The sequence below is a fragment of the Saimiri boliviensis genome, chromosome 17, assembly GCF_048565385.1.
Source record: "Saimiri boliviensis isolate mSaiBol1 chromosome 17, mSaiBol1.pri, whole genome shotgun sequence".
Classification (NCBI taxonomy): domain Eukaryota; kingdom Metazoa; phylum Chordata; class Mammalia; order Primates; family Cebidae; genus Saimiri; species Saimiri boliviensis.
In genome coordinates, this window is record NC_133465.1 from 26,998,508 (window position 1) to 27,014,526 (window position 16,019).

Consider the following 16,019-nt stretch of genomic DNA (forward strand, 5'->3'; position numbering starts at 1 on the left):
TGTTGTTATAAATTTGTCCTTATTTTTATATTTATTTGGTTATTTCAGTGGGAATTTTTCATTTTAGTTAAATCTCGTTCTATGGAAACAAGTTCGAGAACAACTGGCCTTGATTATTCATCTGATTAAAAGGAAGTTCTCAGTTTCCTTCTGCATCAAGTTCCTGTGGCAGAAAAGAGGATATAAGTATCATGTAGGGCTAGGATGCTGCCAAGAGCATAAGAGAAGTTGTACCTGTTTTTCCCAATCAGGAATAGTTTATTTTTGGTTTAAGCTTTCAGTTGCTTAGCCAAAAAATCTTGGAGTCGTCCTTAAATCCTCTCTGGCCCCCACATCTAATCCATTGTCAAATCCTATTTGTTCTTCCTTCAGAAATATGCAGAACCAACGCTTATCTCCACCTCCACCTCCCTGATCCAAGCCACCTTGCTCTAGCATGTGTGTTATGGAAATAGCCTCCTAACAGGTCTTCCTGTTCCCAGCCAACAGCAACCACAATGATCCTTTTAAAGCATGAGTCAGGTCATTGTTCCAGACCTTCCAATGGCCTCTCATCTCATTCAGAGGAAAGGCCAAAGTCCTGGTCCTGATCTCATACATGACTCTGTGGATTCTGATCCTGATTCTCCCTGCTCCTCACGCTGCTCCTCTAACACACCAAGCAAGCTCATATCCCAGAGCCTTTGCACTTCCTGTGTTCTCTTCTCTTTCTGGAACACACTGGCTCAGGTCTCCTTATGACCAGCTCTATCACACCTTATAGGTCTCTGCTCATCTATCCTTATCAATGGTGCCTGCCCAGACCACCCTGTATAAACCACACCTGCTCCCCATTCCTTCCCTCTTCCATACTCCCTGTCCTCCTTGCCTTACCTTCACCATCCTACATGCTATATGTCTACTTATATATCTATTGTCTATCACTCCTTTCTAAAATACAAGCACCTAGGAGAAAGGACCTCTGTTTTGCTTGTTATTGTGCCCCCACTGCTTAGAACATCCTACATGCTATATGTCTACTTATGTATCTATTGTCTATCACTCCTTTCTAAAATACAAGCACCTAGGAGAAAGGACCTCTGTTTTGCTTACTGTGCCCCTACTGCCTAGAACAGCACCTGGTGTTTAGCAGACACCTAGAAAACCTTCATTGAATGAATGAATGATGAACCCAATTTTCTTTTTTTTTTCTTTTTTTTTCTTTTTTAATTTTTTTTATTGCATTTTAGTTTTTGGGATACATATGAAGAACATGCAAGATTGTTGCATAGGTACACACATGGCAGTGTGATTTGCTGCCTTCCTATATCTGTCATTTCTCCCCATGCTATCTCTCCCCACCTCCCCACCCCCCCGTCCCTCCCTCACTTCCCCCCAACGGACCCCAGTGTGTAGTGCTCCCCTCCTGGTGTCCATGTGTTCTCATTGATGAACCCAATTTTCTATGTCCTAAATATAAATTTTATGAGAGCCCATGTATCACTAAGTTCTAGTTGCTTTCAAAACACACAAACAACAAAGCAAGTTTTTAAAAAAAAAATCTGTCTACATAAAATGGTATGTATTTTAGCAACTTCTGTGTGTATTTTGGAGGCATTTTACTTTTTTTTTTTAGCATGCCTCTACTTTGATTTCATTCTACTTAATGACAGCTTCAGTTATTTTTGAGAATGCATGGAGCCCAGCATGGTGGCTCATGCCTGTAATCCCAGCACTTTGGGAGGCCGAAGCAGGCGGATCACTTGAGGTCAAGAGTTCTTTACCAACCTGGCAAAACCCTGTCTCTTATAAAAACACAAAAATTAGCCAGGCGTGGTGGTGTGCACCTATAATCCCAGCTGCTCAAGGAGGCTGAGACAGGAGAATCACTTAAACCCAGAGGCAGAGGTTGCAGTGAGCCAAAATCACACCATTGCACTCCAGCCTGAGAGACAAAGTGAGACTCAAAAAAAAAAGAAAGAAAAGAAAAAAAGGAGAATGCATGGGATTGCATTTCTAAAGTCTAATGTATGTTGTCTGTTTACTTATAGATGGAGAGCATCCCAGCTCATCAAGAGCATTCCAGCCTCAGACCTGCCCCAGGTCAGGGCAAAGGTTGCAGCCATGGAAATGCTGAAGGGTCAAAGGGCTGACCTGGGGCTCCAGAGGGCCTGGGAGGGCAACTATCTTGCTTCAGTAAGTCCAAGGGAACAAAGTGGAATCTACTCCTACTTCCTCTACAAAAAAAAAGTGAAGAACATTTCTCCAAGAATTTGCAGAAAGAATAAAACACCTTTAGAAACTAATTTCTATGAAATCCTAAGTTAAAATATTTTATTGCTTCTACATGTACAGTATTTGATGTTCCTCCTGTCTTTAAAAGGGTTCTCTGTGTTGTATCCATATGTATTAAATATACTTTACAACCTGGCCTTTGACCATTTAAACCTTCCCTTATATCATTTCAGTGACTATTTTTTAATTACCACCCTTATATTAATTATTGTCAGAACTACACTTTATCCTCTCTCCCGTTCCCTATTTTAAAATTTTTATAGGATCTTTGATGTTACAACAACCGTTTAGTAGCTTACCATCTGGGGTGAGGAGATAAAGAGTGCATGTGTGAAATTATAAGTATCGTTCTAAAGCAGCACACTGAAAGATTGCCTGTCCTTCTCAAATGCTAAGCACACTCATTCTATCTCGTTTCCTTTCTCTTTCAGAAGCCAGATACACCTCAGACCTCAGGCACTTTTGTCCCCGTTGCTAATGAACTGAAACGAAAGGACAAATACATGAATGTCCTCTTTTCCTGTCATGTCCGTAAGGTAAGGCAAGCTTGAACCAGATCATCTTGGAAAGGAAAGACTGATTCAGATGAAAGTCACTTAAGTATGCCTGTAATAAAAGATAACAATAGGTACATAGCTAGCTTCATCATCAGTGCACTAGACCTGTCAGTGCTGAGGCATTGTAGGAGTGACTGAGGTGACTACACCTTTAGAGATAGGGTATAAAGCTTTCCTAAGTGATAACCATTTCTTCTTCTTTTTTTTTTTTTTTTGAGTTGGAGTTTTACTCATGTCATCCAGGCTGGAGTGCAGTGGCGCTATCTCGGCCCAATGTAACCTCCATTTCCCAGGTTCAAGTGATTCTCCTGCCTCAGCACTCCCAAGTAGCTGGGATTACAGGCGTGTGCCATCACACCTGGCTCATTTTATATTTTTAGTAAAAACAGGGTTTCACCATGTTGATCAGGCTGGTCTCAAACTCCTGACCTCAGGTGATCCACCCACCTTGGTCTCCCAAAGTGCTGGGATGACAGCCACCAAGCCCGGCCGATTTCTTTTTAAAACTAGACTGGGGTGACCTCTTTGAAGTCAGTGATTTGCATTTCACTAAATGTGTATCTTTTATAGCAGCTGTATTATCTGCTTTACATTTAATGGTCACTTAGTACTTTTTATACCTATATTATTTCTATAAAACAGGGTTTGGGGGATGAAGAACTGAGTTTAAAAAAGAAGAGTAAGGGCCAGGCACAATGGCTCATACTGTAATCCCAGCACTTTGGGAGGCTGAGGCAGGTGGATCATGAGGTCAGGAGCTCAAGACCAGCATGACCAATATGCTAAAGCCCTGTCTCTACTAATAATCCAAAAATTATCAGAGTGTGGTAGTGCACACCTGTTTTCCCAGCTACTAGGGAGGCTGAGGCAGGAGAATCGCTGCTTGAACCCGGGAGGCAGAGGTTGTAGTGAGCTGAGATTGTGCCATTGTACTCCTACCTGGGCAACAGAGCGAGATTCCATCTAAAAAAAAAAAAAAAAAAAAAAAAAGAGTAAGGCATATTGGTATATGGAAGGTGAGAAAAAAAGTTACATGCTGTATTTGCTTGTCCGATGCAGGATACATGGGCTGCCATTTACCTGGAGATGATAGCAGTTAGGCAAGTGGAAGTTGGGAAATGAAAGGCAAAGGACATAGCTAGTCATAAAAAGAATCCTTAGAATACTTGTTTAGGAGAACACAGAAGAATTGAAATTATCATTAAAAGAGTCTTTTGTAGAATTATCCAAATACATTTTAAAATATTAATAAAATTATAATTTTTAAAAACATACTGACTAGATTGATCCAAGAAGAGATAGTGACATAAATATAGCAATAGATAAAGGAGGAATTAAGAAAATTATCAAAGAACTGCCTTATAACAAAGGCCCAAGTTTAGGTGATTTTACAGATGCTTCATTTCAAATATTTTAACGATAATAATTATAGTATAATTCAAATCAAATAATGAAATATGATTTTTCAGCTATAAATTTGGCAGTCTTCATCCTTACATCCAATAGTTATAAGGATGTAAAGAGACATTGTTGGTAGGAGTATAAAGTATAGTCTTTTAGAGTGGACAATTTGACAATATCTATCAAAATTTAAAATTCTCCTACTAAGTCTAAGAATTCTGCAACTCGTACTTATCCTACGAATATATCTGCACAGATATCCAGAGAGAGAGCGAGAGAGATGTACAGTTTTGTACATTGTAACAGCCAGAAAAACTAGAAAAAATGTGAATATGTATCAATAGGTAATTAGATTACTCAATTGTATGTGTACACAGTAGTATAGAATGTTGTTATTAAAATGAGTGGGGAAAAGATACATGTGGGGAGAAAAGGACAAAATATGTGAAACAGTGGTTTTCAAAACAGTGGACATCAAGCAAGGAAAGACAGTGTTCCCTGAAATATGAAGGAAAAAAATGAGGTGAGCCCTGCAATTTGCCAGTTTTCTGCCTTGAGAGATTTTCTAGTCCCAGGCATGAGCACAGAGGAAGGCTCAGGCAGAGCCCAGTAGACAAAGACAAAGCTTTTCAGTAGTGAGAGAGAGAGAACTAAGGTAGCCAAAGTTTGCTGAGCAGAGTATTAGAGAAGAGAGAGTTGCACAGAGAGAAAACTCTGAAGATCTGTCAAGGGTTCCCTTTGACTGTTCATCTGAGTACTGATCAGCACATGCATATGAGGAAATAACTCTAGGCTAGGAAACAGCAACCCAGAAGGATTATAGGTAACAATGCCCAGTACTCACACAGGGTTGCAAGTAGTTCCTGTTCACACCAGCCAGATTGGAAAACCTCATGATTTATGAGGCATTGAATAGAGTACATTGAATAGAGATTGCCTCAATAGGGGGTTATAATTAACCCTTAACTAAACACTGTTCTAATCCTACCTAATAAATCTTAAATACACAACCAGAGATAATCAAACTGTTCCCAAGTAACCTAACAGCATCCCAGAACAAAGCTCAAAAATGTTTATAGGAATACAAAAATACCCAGCTCACAGAAGGTAAAATTCACAACATATGACATCCACTCAAAGTTACCAAGCTTACAAAACAGCAAGAGACTACAACTCATAAGGAGAAAAAAAAAAATCAATCATTCAAACTGACCCAGAACTGATATAGAATTAACAGACCAGGTTGTTAAAATTATTATTATGATTATATTCCATGTCTTCAAAAAGCTGGAGGAAAGATTGAACATGTTAAATAAACACATGGAAGGTGTTTTTTTAATGACTTGCTTGAAGTTATAGAGATGAAAAATACAATGTCTGAGAGGAAAAAACATACCCCATGGGATTAACGGCAGATTAGTCTTTGCAGAAGAGAAGCTAGTGAATTTGAAGATATAGCAATCAAAACTACCCAGAATTAAACACAGAGAGAAAAATAAAAGTCTAAAACAAAGCCTCAGGAAGCTGTTCGATAACTTTCTGTGGCCTTAATATAAGTGCAATTGAAGTCTCTGAAGGAAAAGAGAGAAAGGGGAGAAATAAAGAATATTTTTTAAAATAACAGCTGATATTTCCCCAAAATTTGATGAAATGTTAACCACACAGATCCAAGAAGCTCAACAAATTCTAAGCACAAGAAACCTGAAGTAAACTATATTCAGGTACCGTGTGATTAAATTGCTCCATACCAGTAATAAATGGAAAAGAGACACAGAGGAACAAAGAAAGGATGCATCCAATTTCTTGTCAGAAGCAATGCAAGTAAGAAAACAGGGAAGCAGTGTCTTTAAAGTACTGGTGGAAAAAACAACTCAGAATTCTATACCCAGCAAATATATCTTTCAAAAACAGAAGTGAAATAAAGACTTTTTTCAGACATATCTGAAGATAAACTCTATAGGAAATGTTAAAGGAAGTCATCCAGATAGAAGGAAAATTATACCACACGAAAATGTGGACATGCACCAAAGAATGAAGAGCAAGAGAAGTGGTACCTACATAGATTAATACATGCCTTTTCTTATTTAAATGTCTTTAAAAGACAATTGACTGTATACCGGTGTTTATGACACCATTATTCATAATAGCCAACAGGTGAAAGCAATTGAAATGTCCATCGACAGATGAATGAGTAAAGAAAATGTGGTATAGACCATGCGTGGTGGCTCATGTCTGTAATCCCAACACTTTGGGAGGCCAAGGCGGGTGGATCACTTGAGGCCAGGAATTCAAGACCAGCCTGGCCACCATGGTGAAACCCCATCTCTACTAAAAATACAAAAATTAGCTGTATGTGGTGGTGCAGGCCTGTAAACCCAGCTGCTTAGGAGGCTGAGGTACAAGAATCGCTTGAACCCAGGTGGTAGAGGCTGCAGTGAGCTGAGATCACACCACTGTACTCCAGCCTGGGCAACAGAATAAGACTCTGTCTCAAAAAAAAAAAAAAAAAGAAAGGAAAAGAAAATGTGGTATAGCTATACAATGGATAAAAAGCCATAAGTACATGCTACAACCAAGGTGAACCTTGATATTATACTAAGAGAAATAACCAGAACCAAATGGATAAATATTGTATGATCCCACTTATGTAAGGTACCTAAAATGATCTGATTCATAGAGACAGAAAGTAAAATGGTAGTTCTAAGGGTTGAGGAAAGAGAGGACTGGGGAGTTATTGTTTAATGAGTATAGAGTTTCAGTTTGGAATGATAAAAGTCCTGGAGCTAGATAGTGGTGATGCCTGCGCAACGGTGTGAATGTGCTTAATGCCAATGAAGCATTGACCTATCTACACTTAAAAATGATCCCAGTTGGCCGGGTGCAGTGGCTCAAGCCTGTAATCCCAGCACTTTGGGAGGCCGAGGTGGGCGGATCACAAGGTCAAGAGATCGAGACCATCCTGGTCAACATGGAGAAACCCCGTCTCTACTAAAAATACAAAAAATTAGCTGGGCATGGTGGCGCATGCCTGTAATCCCAGCTACTCAGGAGGCTGAGACGGGAGAATTGCCTGAACCCAGGAGGCGGAGGTTGCGGTGAGCTGAAATCGTGCCATTGCACTCCAGCCTGGGTAACGAGCGAAACTCCGTCTCAAAAAAAAAAAAAAAAATGATCCCAGTTGAAAATTTTGTTATATGTATTTTATCAAATTTTTTTAAATGAAAAACACAAATGGCTGCTTAAACAAAAATAATGATATAGTAGTGTAGTTTATAATATATGTAGAAGTGAAATTTATGATACCAATAGCACAAAGATGGGGGTAATGGAAATATACTATTGTATATTATATTCCATTATATCACTTTATGGTTTTTATACCATAAAGTGATACAATATCAGTATACTGTGATATGTTGTAAATATATTCTATAAATCTTAGAAGAACCACTAAAATGACAATACAAAACATTATAACTAATAAGCCAGAAAAGGAGAGAAACGAAATTGTTTCTAAAAAATTTCAGTGCAAAAGAAGGCAGACAAATGTGGAAAAGGGAACAAAGAGCAAATGAGACAAATAGAAAACAAATTGAAAATGATTGATAAATTTAAATCTGACTGTATTGATAATCACATTAAATGTCAATGGTCTAAACACACTGCAATTAAAAGGCAAAAGATTGTGGCTCCTTGGCATGTGGATGTATGTACCAACCCCAGAGCTCTCCAAACCTAGTAATTTTGAGTTTATGGAGGTTTTATTATACAGGCATGGTTGATGAAATCACTGGCTATGGGTAATTAACTTAATCTCCAGCCCCTCTCCCCTCCATGAAGGTTAAGGGGTGGGGCTGAAAGTTCCAACCCTCTAATCATGCCTTGGTCTTTCTGGCAACCAGCCCCCATCCTGAAACTATCTAGAAGCTCCCAGTCACCAGTTTTCTCATTAGCAAATAGAAATTCTTATGTTGGGAATCTGGGACTAAGTCTAAACAAACATCATAGCAAAAAGGGATTCTATAACCCCTGTCACTCATAAAATCACAAGAGTTTTGGGGAATTTTGTGTCAGGAACCAGGATGATGACTAGATATATATTTCTTATATCACAATCAGTGTTTGAACATTATAAGGAAGAAGAAAGAGTTCAACTCAATGTGATAGAGACTTGTTTTGTTTTGTTTTGTTTTGTTTTGTTGTTTTGAAACAGTCTCACTCCATTGCCCAAGCTAGGGTGCAGTGGTGTGATTTTGGCTCGCTGCAACCTCCACCTCCTGGGTTTAAGCAGTTCTCCTGCCTCAGCCTCCCAGTAGCTGGAATTACAGGTGTGCACCACCATGCTTGGCTAATTTTTGTATTTTTAGTAGAGACAGAGTTTCGACATGTTGGCGAGGCTGGTCTCAAACTCCTGACCTCAAGTGATCCGCCCACCTCAGCCTTCCAGAGTGCTGGGATTATAGGCCTGAGCCACCAAGCACAATCATCAATGTGATAGAGGCTTTTTAACAAAATAGAGAGCAGCTGGTTACAGTTAGAATGAAATAAATGTCATCAAGGAAGGACTGCTGGCGGTATCTTGGGGTAGGTACTGCATTCCAAAGTTTAATTTTGAGCTCTGAGATCCAAAAACTCTATTTTATAAGTATACCTAGAGTTGATCAAATAATCAAGAAAAGACTTTTGCTAACCACATTCACACACTCACACAAAAAAGTAAAAGCTATAATGCCCGTTTGTAAATATAACAAAGGAATGTACCATATCAATGAGTCCTCATATTCACTATCTAGTATACCTTCTTTCTAGTATCAAGACAGCTGGGAAATCAAATTAGTAATCAGAGCAGTTGATCAAAGACAGTTGGATGGTTTTAAGAATTAGGTCATTTGCTACAGAAAAGTCTAATGCCTTTATCTTTGCAGCAATGACAATTTTATGTCTGACAGAGAACATGTCTTTACCTGGGTCCTGCTAGATTCAAAACTGAAGCATTCTTATTCATGTCCCTGTATTTCCAAGTTCAATGCAAAATACTGTTTGTTCACACTGTAGCTTAAATATGTCTTTAGAAACTGTTCAATCCCAAGGCTACACCAAGGTAAACTTGATACAATTTCAGTAAAGCCCTCTTCTTCATGCTTTGATTCTCTTTGAAACAGCCACTTTCCATTAACCACATAAAAATGTCCTTTAAGGCGGAAGATTTCTGTAAATAGCTACTCTCACCCAGAATGTGTTTTCTCCTTGTCTGCCTCTCCAGAGAAACTTTATCTGTGGCCCCCTGTGGTACTGACTAAACCTATAGACAGATCATTTGTAGTGTTTAGGGAAAAGTAAATGGTAAGGATTTTTTTCTTTGGTTGAAGATTTTAGTTTTGGATAATAGAAGAAACAAGATGAGAGTTTACCTAATACTGAGTCTATAATCTAGTCTTTCTATTACTGTATGAATTTAAGTGGAAGAAAGGAGTGTTTTTATGCCAGAATTATGTCTGGAATTTACATCTATATGTAGAATTTTTTCCTTTGCCATTTTGATATAGCTAAATTATGCAGTCTAAGGCTTTTACTTTGTTACCTGATGTTCTTCCCACTCAATTTGTATTTTGAGAATAATTTGAGCTGTGGAAACAGAAGGTAAAGATTTGTGATGTGTTCTCTTTAGAAATTACATTTTTTGTTTATAAAAATGTAATATTTCCAAACAGTGTTTTAATACAATTGCTGCTTTGAGGTTTTTGTTTGTTGTTTCTAGATTAACTCGAGGACATATAAAAAGAACATGTGACCTACTTGTTTTGACTCTGGAATGACCTTATGAAATTATGTAACAAGTTCTTTTTAATTATATTCTTTTGCACTATGCTCATATGTTTTTTAATATGATTCCACAAAAGATGAGGTGATGGCTTCTACTTATTATTGTTTCATATATATATATATATATATATATATATATATATACACACACATATATTTATAAACGGGTCTTCTTTTGTTGCCCAGGCTTTCACTACAGCCTCAAACTCCTGGGCTCAAGCAATGCTCTCGCCTAAGCTTCCCAAGTAGCTCGAATTAGCTATTATTCAGTACCTATTTTAGATATTCTCTATGCACTTTAAGATTGATACAAGTTACAGGAAGTGTTCTTCAACATGGGTTTTACAGAACCAGTATTCTATTGAAGATTAGCAGGTGTTGAAAAAGGATTTCATAGTTAAAACTGGGCTAAACATGCTCATTAAGTGCAGAATTCTCAGAGCCCTTAACATATTCATGGGATATGAATTATCTTTAGTGGAGACTGTGGTTTGCTGTTTTTCAAACCAACTTGTCCTTGGAACCCTTACTTTCACAAAGCCTCACATAAGACTGTGAGGCTAGAACAGGAGAGCTTAGAAAAATGCTGCTATAGAAGCTCTACACTCACTCTGTTTCAGTTTTCTGATAAGTGCCAATCCTCTGTTGTAGCAAAAACTGTTGCTATGTAAAGTTATTTACTAAGAATAATAATTATTTCACCATATAGATGCTATTTTACTCTTAATTACAGACACCATTTTAGTCAAGTTGACAACTGAAAAAATGTGTTCTGGTTATAAAGGAAATGCTTAGAGAATCGACTTATTTCTAAAACTGTGGGGTAAAGGGAAGAAGATTGAATAAAATTCAAACTAAAATTTAAATTTTAGTTTGCTATATCTTACCTATAGCAATATATCCTGCTATATCCTATCCTGCCAATCTTAATTTAGTTAGCTAAATAGCTTATTGAAGCTAACCATATTTTCAAATTGATCTCTTCTTTGCATCTTGGAAATAAGAACTTGAAAGAGGGGATGGGGGATATAGATCACAACTGTGCCTTCTTTTCCCGTCAAAGAGGGCTTTTTCAGTGTTTTTGGTTTGGTTTGCATTCTTTTTCCTTCTAGTCACTGAAAAACATGACACTCTAGTGGTTCAAAGATTTTTAGTGCTAAGTACCTTGATTAAAATAGTACCTAAGTATAGCTGGATGTAGTGGTGCACGCCGCTAGTCCCAAAAACTTAGGAGGCAGGAGGACCACTTGAGCCCAGGAGTTTGAGACTGCAGTGAGCCTCTGGTTGAGCCACACACTCTATCTTGGGTGACAGAGTGAAACCCCCATCTTTTTAAAATACAGATGTACTTACTACCCAAGTCTAAGTAGCTAGCTACTTATTTATAAAATGTCCTGTGGTTAATTCTGCTCTTAGGAAAGTATTTACCTGAAAATGTGAATCTTCACTGATCCTCTGTCTAATAAAGTAGCCTTCTGTGCGCGCACACACACACACACACACACACACACACACACACACACTTTCTCCCAATTTCATTATCTAGTTTCTTTGTATCATTATATGAAACTATTTTTATTAGTTTCCTATCTGCCTCATCCCTGTATACTAGTCTCAGATTCTTATTATAACCAAGGGCTTCATATTATTCCTTTGTATAATTGGATTATTTGCCTTTTAGTTATTGAATTGTATTAGTTCTTTACATACTCTAGATATAATTCCTTTATCAGATATATGATTTTTTTTTTTTTTTTTTTTTTTTTTTTGAGACGGAGTTTCGCTCTTGTTACCCAGGCTGGAGTGCAATGGCACAATCTCGGCTCACCGCAACCTCCGCTTCCTGGATTCAAGCAATTCTCCTGCCTCAGCCTCCTGAGTAGCTGGGATTACAGGCACGTGCCACCATGCCCAGCTAATTTTTTGTATTTTTAGTAGAGACGGGGTTTCACCATGTTGACCAGGATGGTCTCGATCTCTTGACCTCGTGATCCACCCGCCTCAGCCTCCCAAAGTGCTGGGATTACAGGCTTGAGCCACCGCGCCCGGCAGATATATGATTTTTAAAGTTTTTCTCTCATTCTGTGGGTTTGCGTTTTTACTTACTTCATGGTGTCTCAGTTACGTAAGTTTAGTTCTTCAATTCTTATATGCTTTTCTTGTTTTTTGTGTTCAATTGTAAATTTTCAATTGCCAAATTCCACAAATCTGGAAACAGCTACTCCTTTTAAATCTTTATTGCATCCAGTAGAGTGGCCATACATAGTTCACACCTATTAAAGAATGTGTCTTCACAATCAGCCAACTTGATTTCATTATTGATGAGATACTATAGTTTATTGGTTTGTTCCCTTACAGGTAAATCGATTTAGTAAGGTGGAAGACAGAGCAATTTTTGTCACTGACCGCCATCTATATAAAATGGATCCCACTAAACAGTACAAGGTGATGAAGACTATCCCTCTATACAATGTAAGTCCTCTTTGCTTCTCGCTGGGTAAAGATTCTTAACCTGGTGCTCATGGACCACTAATGGGTCAATAGACTGAGTTCTGGAATCTTTGGGCCTTTAGGGTGCCCATGAATTCCTGAAATTTTGTGTGTCATATGTTTTGTAAAAATGTACGGTTTCTAAAAGGAGGAGCCAAAGCTTCCAAGAGATTAATGCAGACATTTTTTTGAAATGTAAAGACTACTGATTCTTTGTGATGTTTCTCTATTCCTGATCCACTGCTTAAGTGCAGTGGTGTATAATGCATTTTCTTATTTATTTTCATAAGGTTTGTTTTTATATGGAAATGGAATTAGGTAGAAAATCAGTAGGGGATTACCTAAAAATATTTGTCTCTTTTAAATGTAAAGTTTATGCTGCTTCCAGAATTCTTTTCACCATATATTTTATGCATATTTAGTTGTTGATTATGTGATCTCTGCTGTAAGTCCACTTTATTGTTCACTATAACCATACAATTTTCTAATTCTGTCATCATTTTTTTTCAAATATGAAATTTCATGGATATCTCCTTGAATCTCGACATGAGTTTGTTTGTTTGTTTTTAATTTGTCCTTCTTAATAGAGTCTGCTTCACAAGTGACTGTTTATTCTGATTCTTCAGAAAGATCCTACTGGAATATGGGATATTTTCATGTGTCAGGTGATTTTCCTCTGTTCTTAAAGAAGGAAGGCTGTGTTTGTCTAATACTGGGAACTATGAGGAGTATTACTTAGAGATTATTTTAAATCCTTTTGGTCGCTGCAAGAGGGAATAGGAAACATATTGCTTTATAATTTTATTTTGCTAAATCAGGAGTCCTTTTAGTTATAAGGTACAAGGAAGGCAAACTATTCCTGGATTTGCTGAATGCTTTAGAATGATTTAGACTATGGGGTGGAGATCTGTCTTCACCATGCACGCCTCACCCAACCCCCTCACTCACATACCTTTTTTCCTTTCAATAGAAAGGCCAATAGATTGCAACTAAGAAGGAAATTATATTATAAGGCACTCTTTATTTTATTTCATTTTACTTTTTAGACTGTCTCACTCTGTTGCCCAGGCTGGAGTGCAGTGGCACGATCTCGGCTCACCACAACCTCTACCTCCCAGGTTCAAGTGATTCTTATGCCTCCACCTCCTAAGTAGCTAGGATTACAGCCACACGCCCCCATGCCCAGCTATTTTGTATTTGTAGTAGAGATGGGGGTTTCGCCAAGTTGATCAGGTGGTCTTGAACTCCTAGCCTCAAGTGATCTACCCACCTTGGTCTCCCAAGATCCTGGGAATACAGTCACGAGCCACCACACCCAGCCCTGAAACACTCTTAATTATATATAGTCTTCTTATATATAGACTTACAGTCTTCTATTGCAGTCCAGTTTAAGCCTAATAACCCTCCAGTCTTGAAGTAGGAGATGAAGGTAGATGAGGCAGAAAATCATATTTTGTTGAAGTCTAATGAAGTGTGAAACCAAAAAAAACTAATTGTGGTATGTGTTTTATTCCTTTTCCTTGCTTTCTATTAAGAGGAGATTCATCAGGCACATAATATGAATTCAATAAATAGTTAAACAACTCTTCAAACCGTCAATGGGATGTATACACCCTGTTGCAGATGCCATCAGCATCCTACCCTTACCATCTTGTATTCCCATACCATATTTGTGCATACCAGCCTGATTTCCAGCAGCCAACATCTTTGTCAAAAAGCTGCCCTCAGGCTGCTAGAACCCACATTGCCCTCACTCACAGAGGGCTGGAAGTGCCCGGGCACTCAATGTGTGATGGGTGTGGGGTATAAAGACTCCATCTCCATCACTCATTGGCCAAGACAATTCCAGGCTATCCACACTATTTCCTAGAGCTTCCCTGCAGGAGTAAACTGCAGTTGCCCACAGTGGTGGCTGCCTTCCCCGAACCACCTCCCTACTCCCTCGCCAGTGTCCCTGAACCTCCCAAATCAACTCTGTATACTCATTAGCCTTTGTCTCAGGGTCTGCTTCTGGGTGGAACTAACTTCAGAAGAGCAGCCACCTTTTCAGAGGGAGTAAGTTCGATGTGATAGGGAACTCCCAACTAGACCTATCATTGTTTCTAAGTCTGAAGCAAATATGTCAAAATGCTAAGTATGGATAATAAGGACATGAGTATTTGGTATATTACTCTTTATACTTATCTGTATGATCGAAATATTTTGAAATTAAAAACCTTTTTAAAACATCATGATGCTAATAATAGTGTTGGAGAAGCTGAGACAGGATGAAGGAAAGTGATTTCAGTTTTAATCATGTTGAGTTTGAGATTTTGGGTGAAACTTAACAAGTATAGTTTCCATAGATAGTTGGAAGTATAATCATATAGAGTGGGGAAGAATTCAACACTTATAATTTAAGAGTGGACCCATGTTTAGTCAGAGGCTGAAATTATGAGTCGAGAGAGAGAAAGGGGGTGGATTATTCAAAAACATCCACAGTTAATTGGTGAGAAAAAGAAAATCAGTGAAGGAAATGGAAAAAAAAAAGGAAATTTCTTAATGGTCCTTCATTTTCTCATCTCTCTTTTAATGGACTAAATGAGTTCTAATTTCCCTTCAGTTCTATAAGCTTATTAATTATTCTAGGAAAGAGGACAACTATGGGAACATCATGTTTCAAGATCAAATTGTTGCGTTTTCAGAAATAAGAGTAGTCAGTAAAAACATACAAGGCATAGCTAAGGTCATCCACACTTCTCTCATTCTCTACCTTTCATTTCTCCTTCTGTGTAGGCTCCTTTCCTGTTTTAGTTAGCCCTTTCTGGCTCCAGGGAACAGATTGTGACCACATTCTGTCTTAAGTAATGTTTCTTTCCACCCCTCCTCCCCCGCCCCCCTACCCCGGGTCTTGCTCTGTCACCCAGACTGGAGTGCTGGAGTGCAGTGGCATGATCTTGGCTCACTGTGACCTCCGCCTCCCGGGTTCAAGCACTTCTCCTGCTTCAGCCTCCCGAATAGCTGGGATTACAGGCACCCACCACCACGGCTGGCTAATTTTTTTGTATTTTTAGTAGAGGCAGGGTTTCACCATGTTGACCAGGCTGGTCTTGAACTCCTGACTTCGTGATCTGCTCACCTGAGCCTCACAAAGTGCTGGGATTGCAGGTGTGTGCCACCATGCCTAGCCACATTTTTAGTAAAGGTACACATGGTAGTAAGGGAATCAAATCCCATGGAAACACAGGAAATGCCAGCATTCAGGTTTTAAGGCAGCTCTAAGGGATCATGCTATCATTTAGCCTCCTCCACAACCTGACTTTTGCATATTCTGTGTTTCTGCCATTCTTTTTCTTTTTGTCCATCTTCTCACAATTACTTCTTTCTTGCCAGACAGCATGGGTCAGCTTTAGGCTAAGGTCTGAGTCAGCCAACTCAGCAAGCCATTAGAGTTTCATGTTGCAGGAGCATATTGAACACAGTGTCTCAGATGAG

The 16,019-nt window shown here is 38.6% G+C and overlaps 1 protein-coding gene across 1 annotated transcript in view; it reads left to right on the forward strand.

The window, feature by feature from the left end:
- Positions 1–16,019, forward strand: part of MYO1D (myosin ID) — a 363,423-nt gene that overhangs the window by 206,286 nt on the left and 141,118 nt on the right. The window contains exons 18-20 of the mRNA XM_003933128.4: positions 2,031–2,175; positions 2,706–2,810; positions 12,414–12,527. Coding sequence (XP_003933177.2) covers positions 2,031–2,175; positions 2,706–2,810; positions 12,414–12,527 — 364 coding nt within the window. The remainder of the gene's footprint in view (positions 1–2,030; positions 2,176–2,705; positions 2,811–12,413; positions 12,528–16,019) is intronic.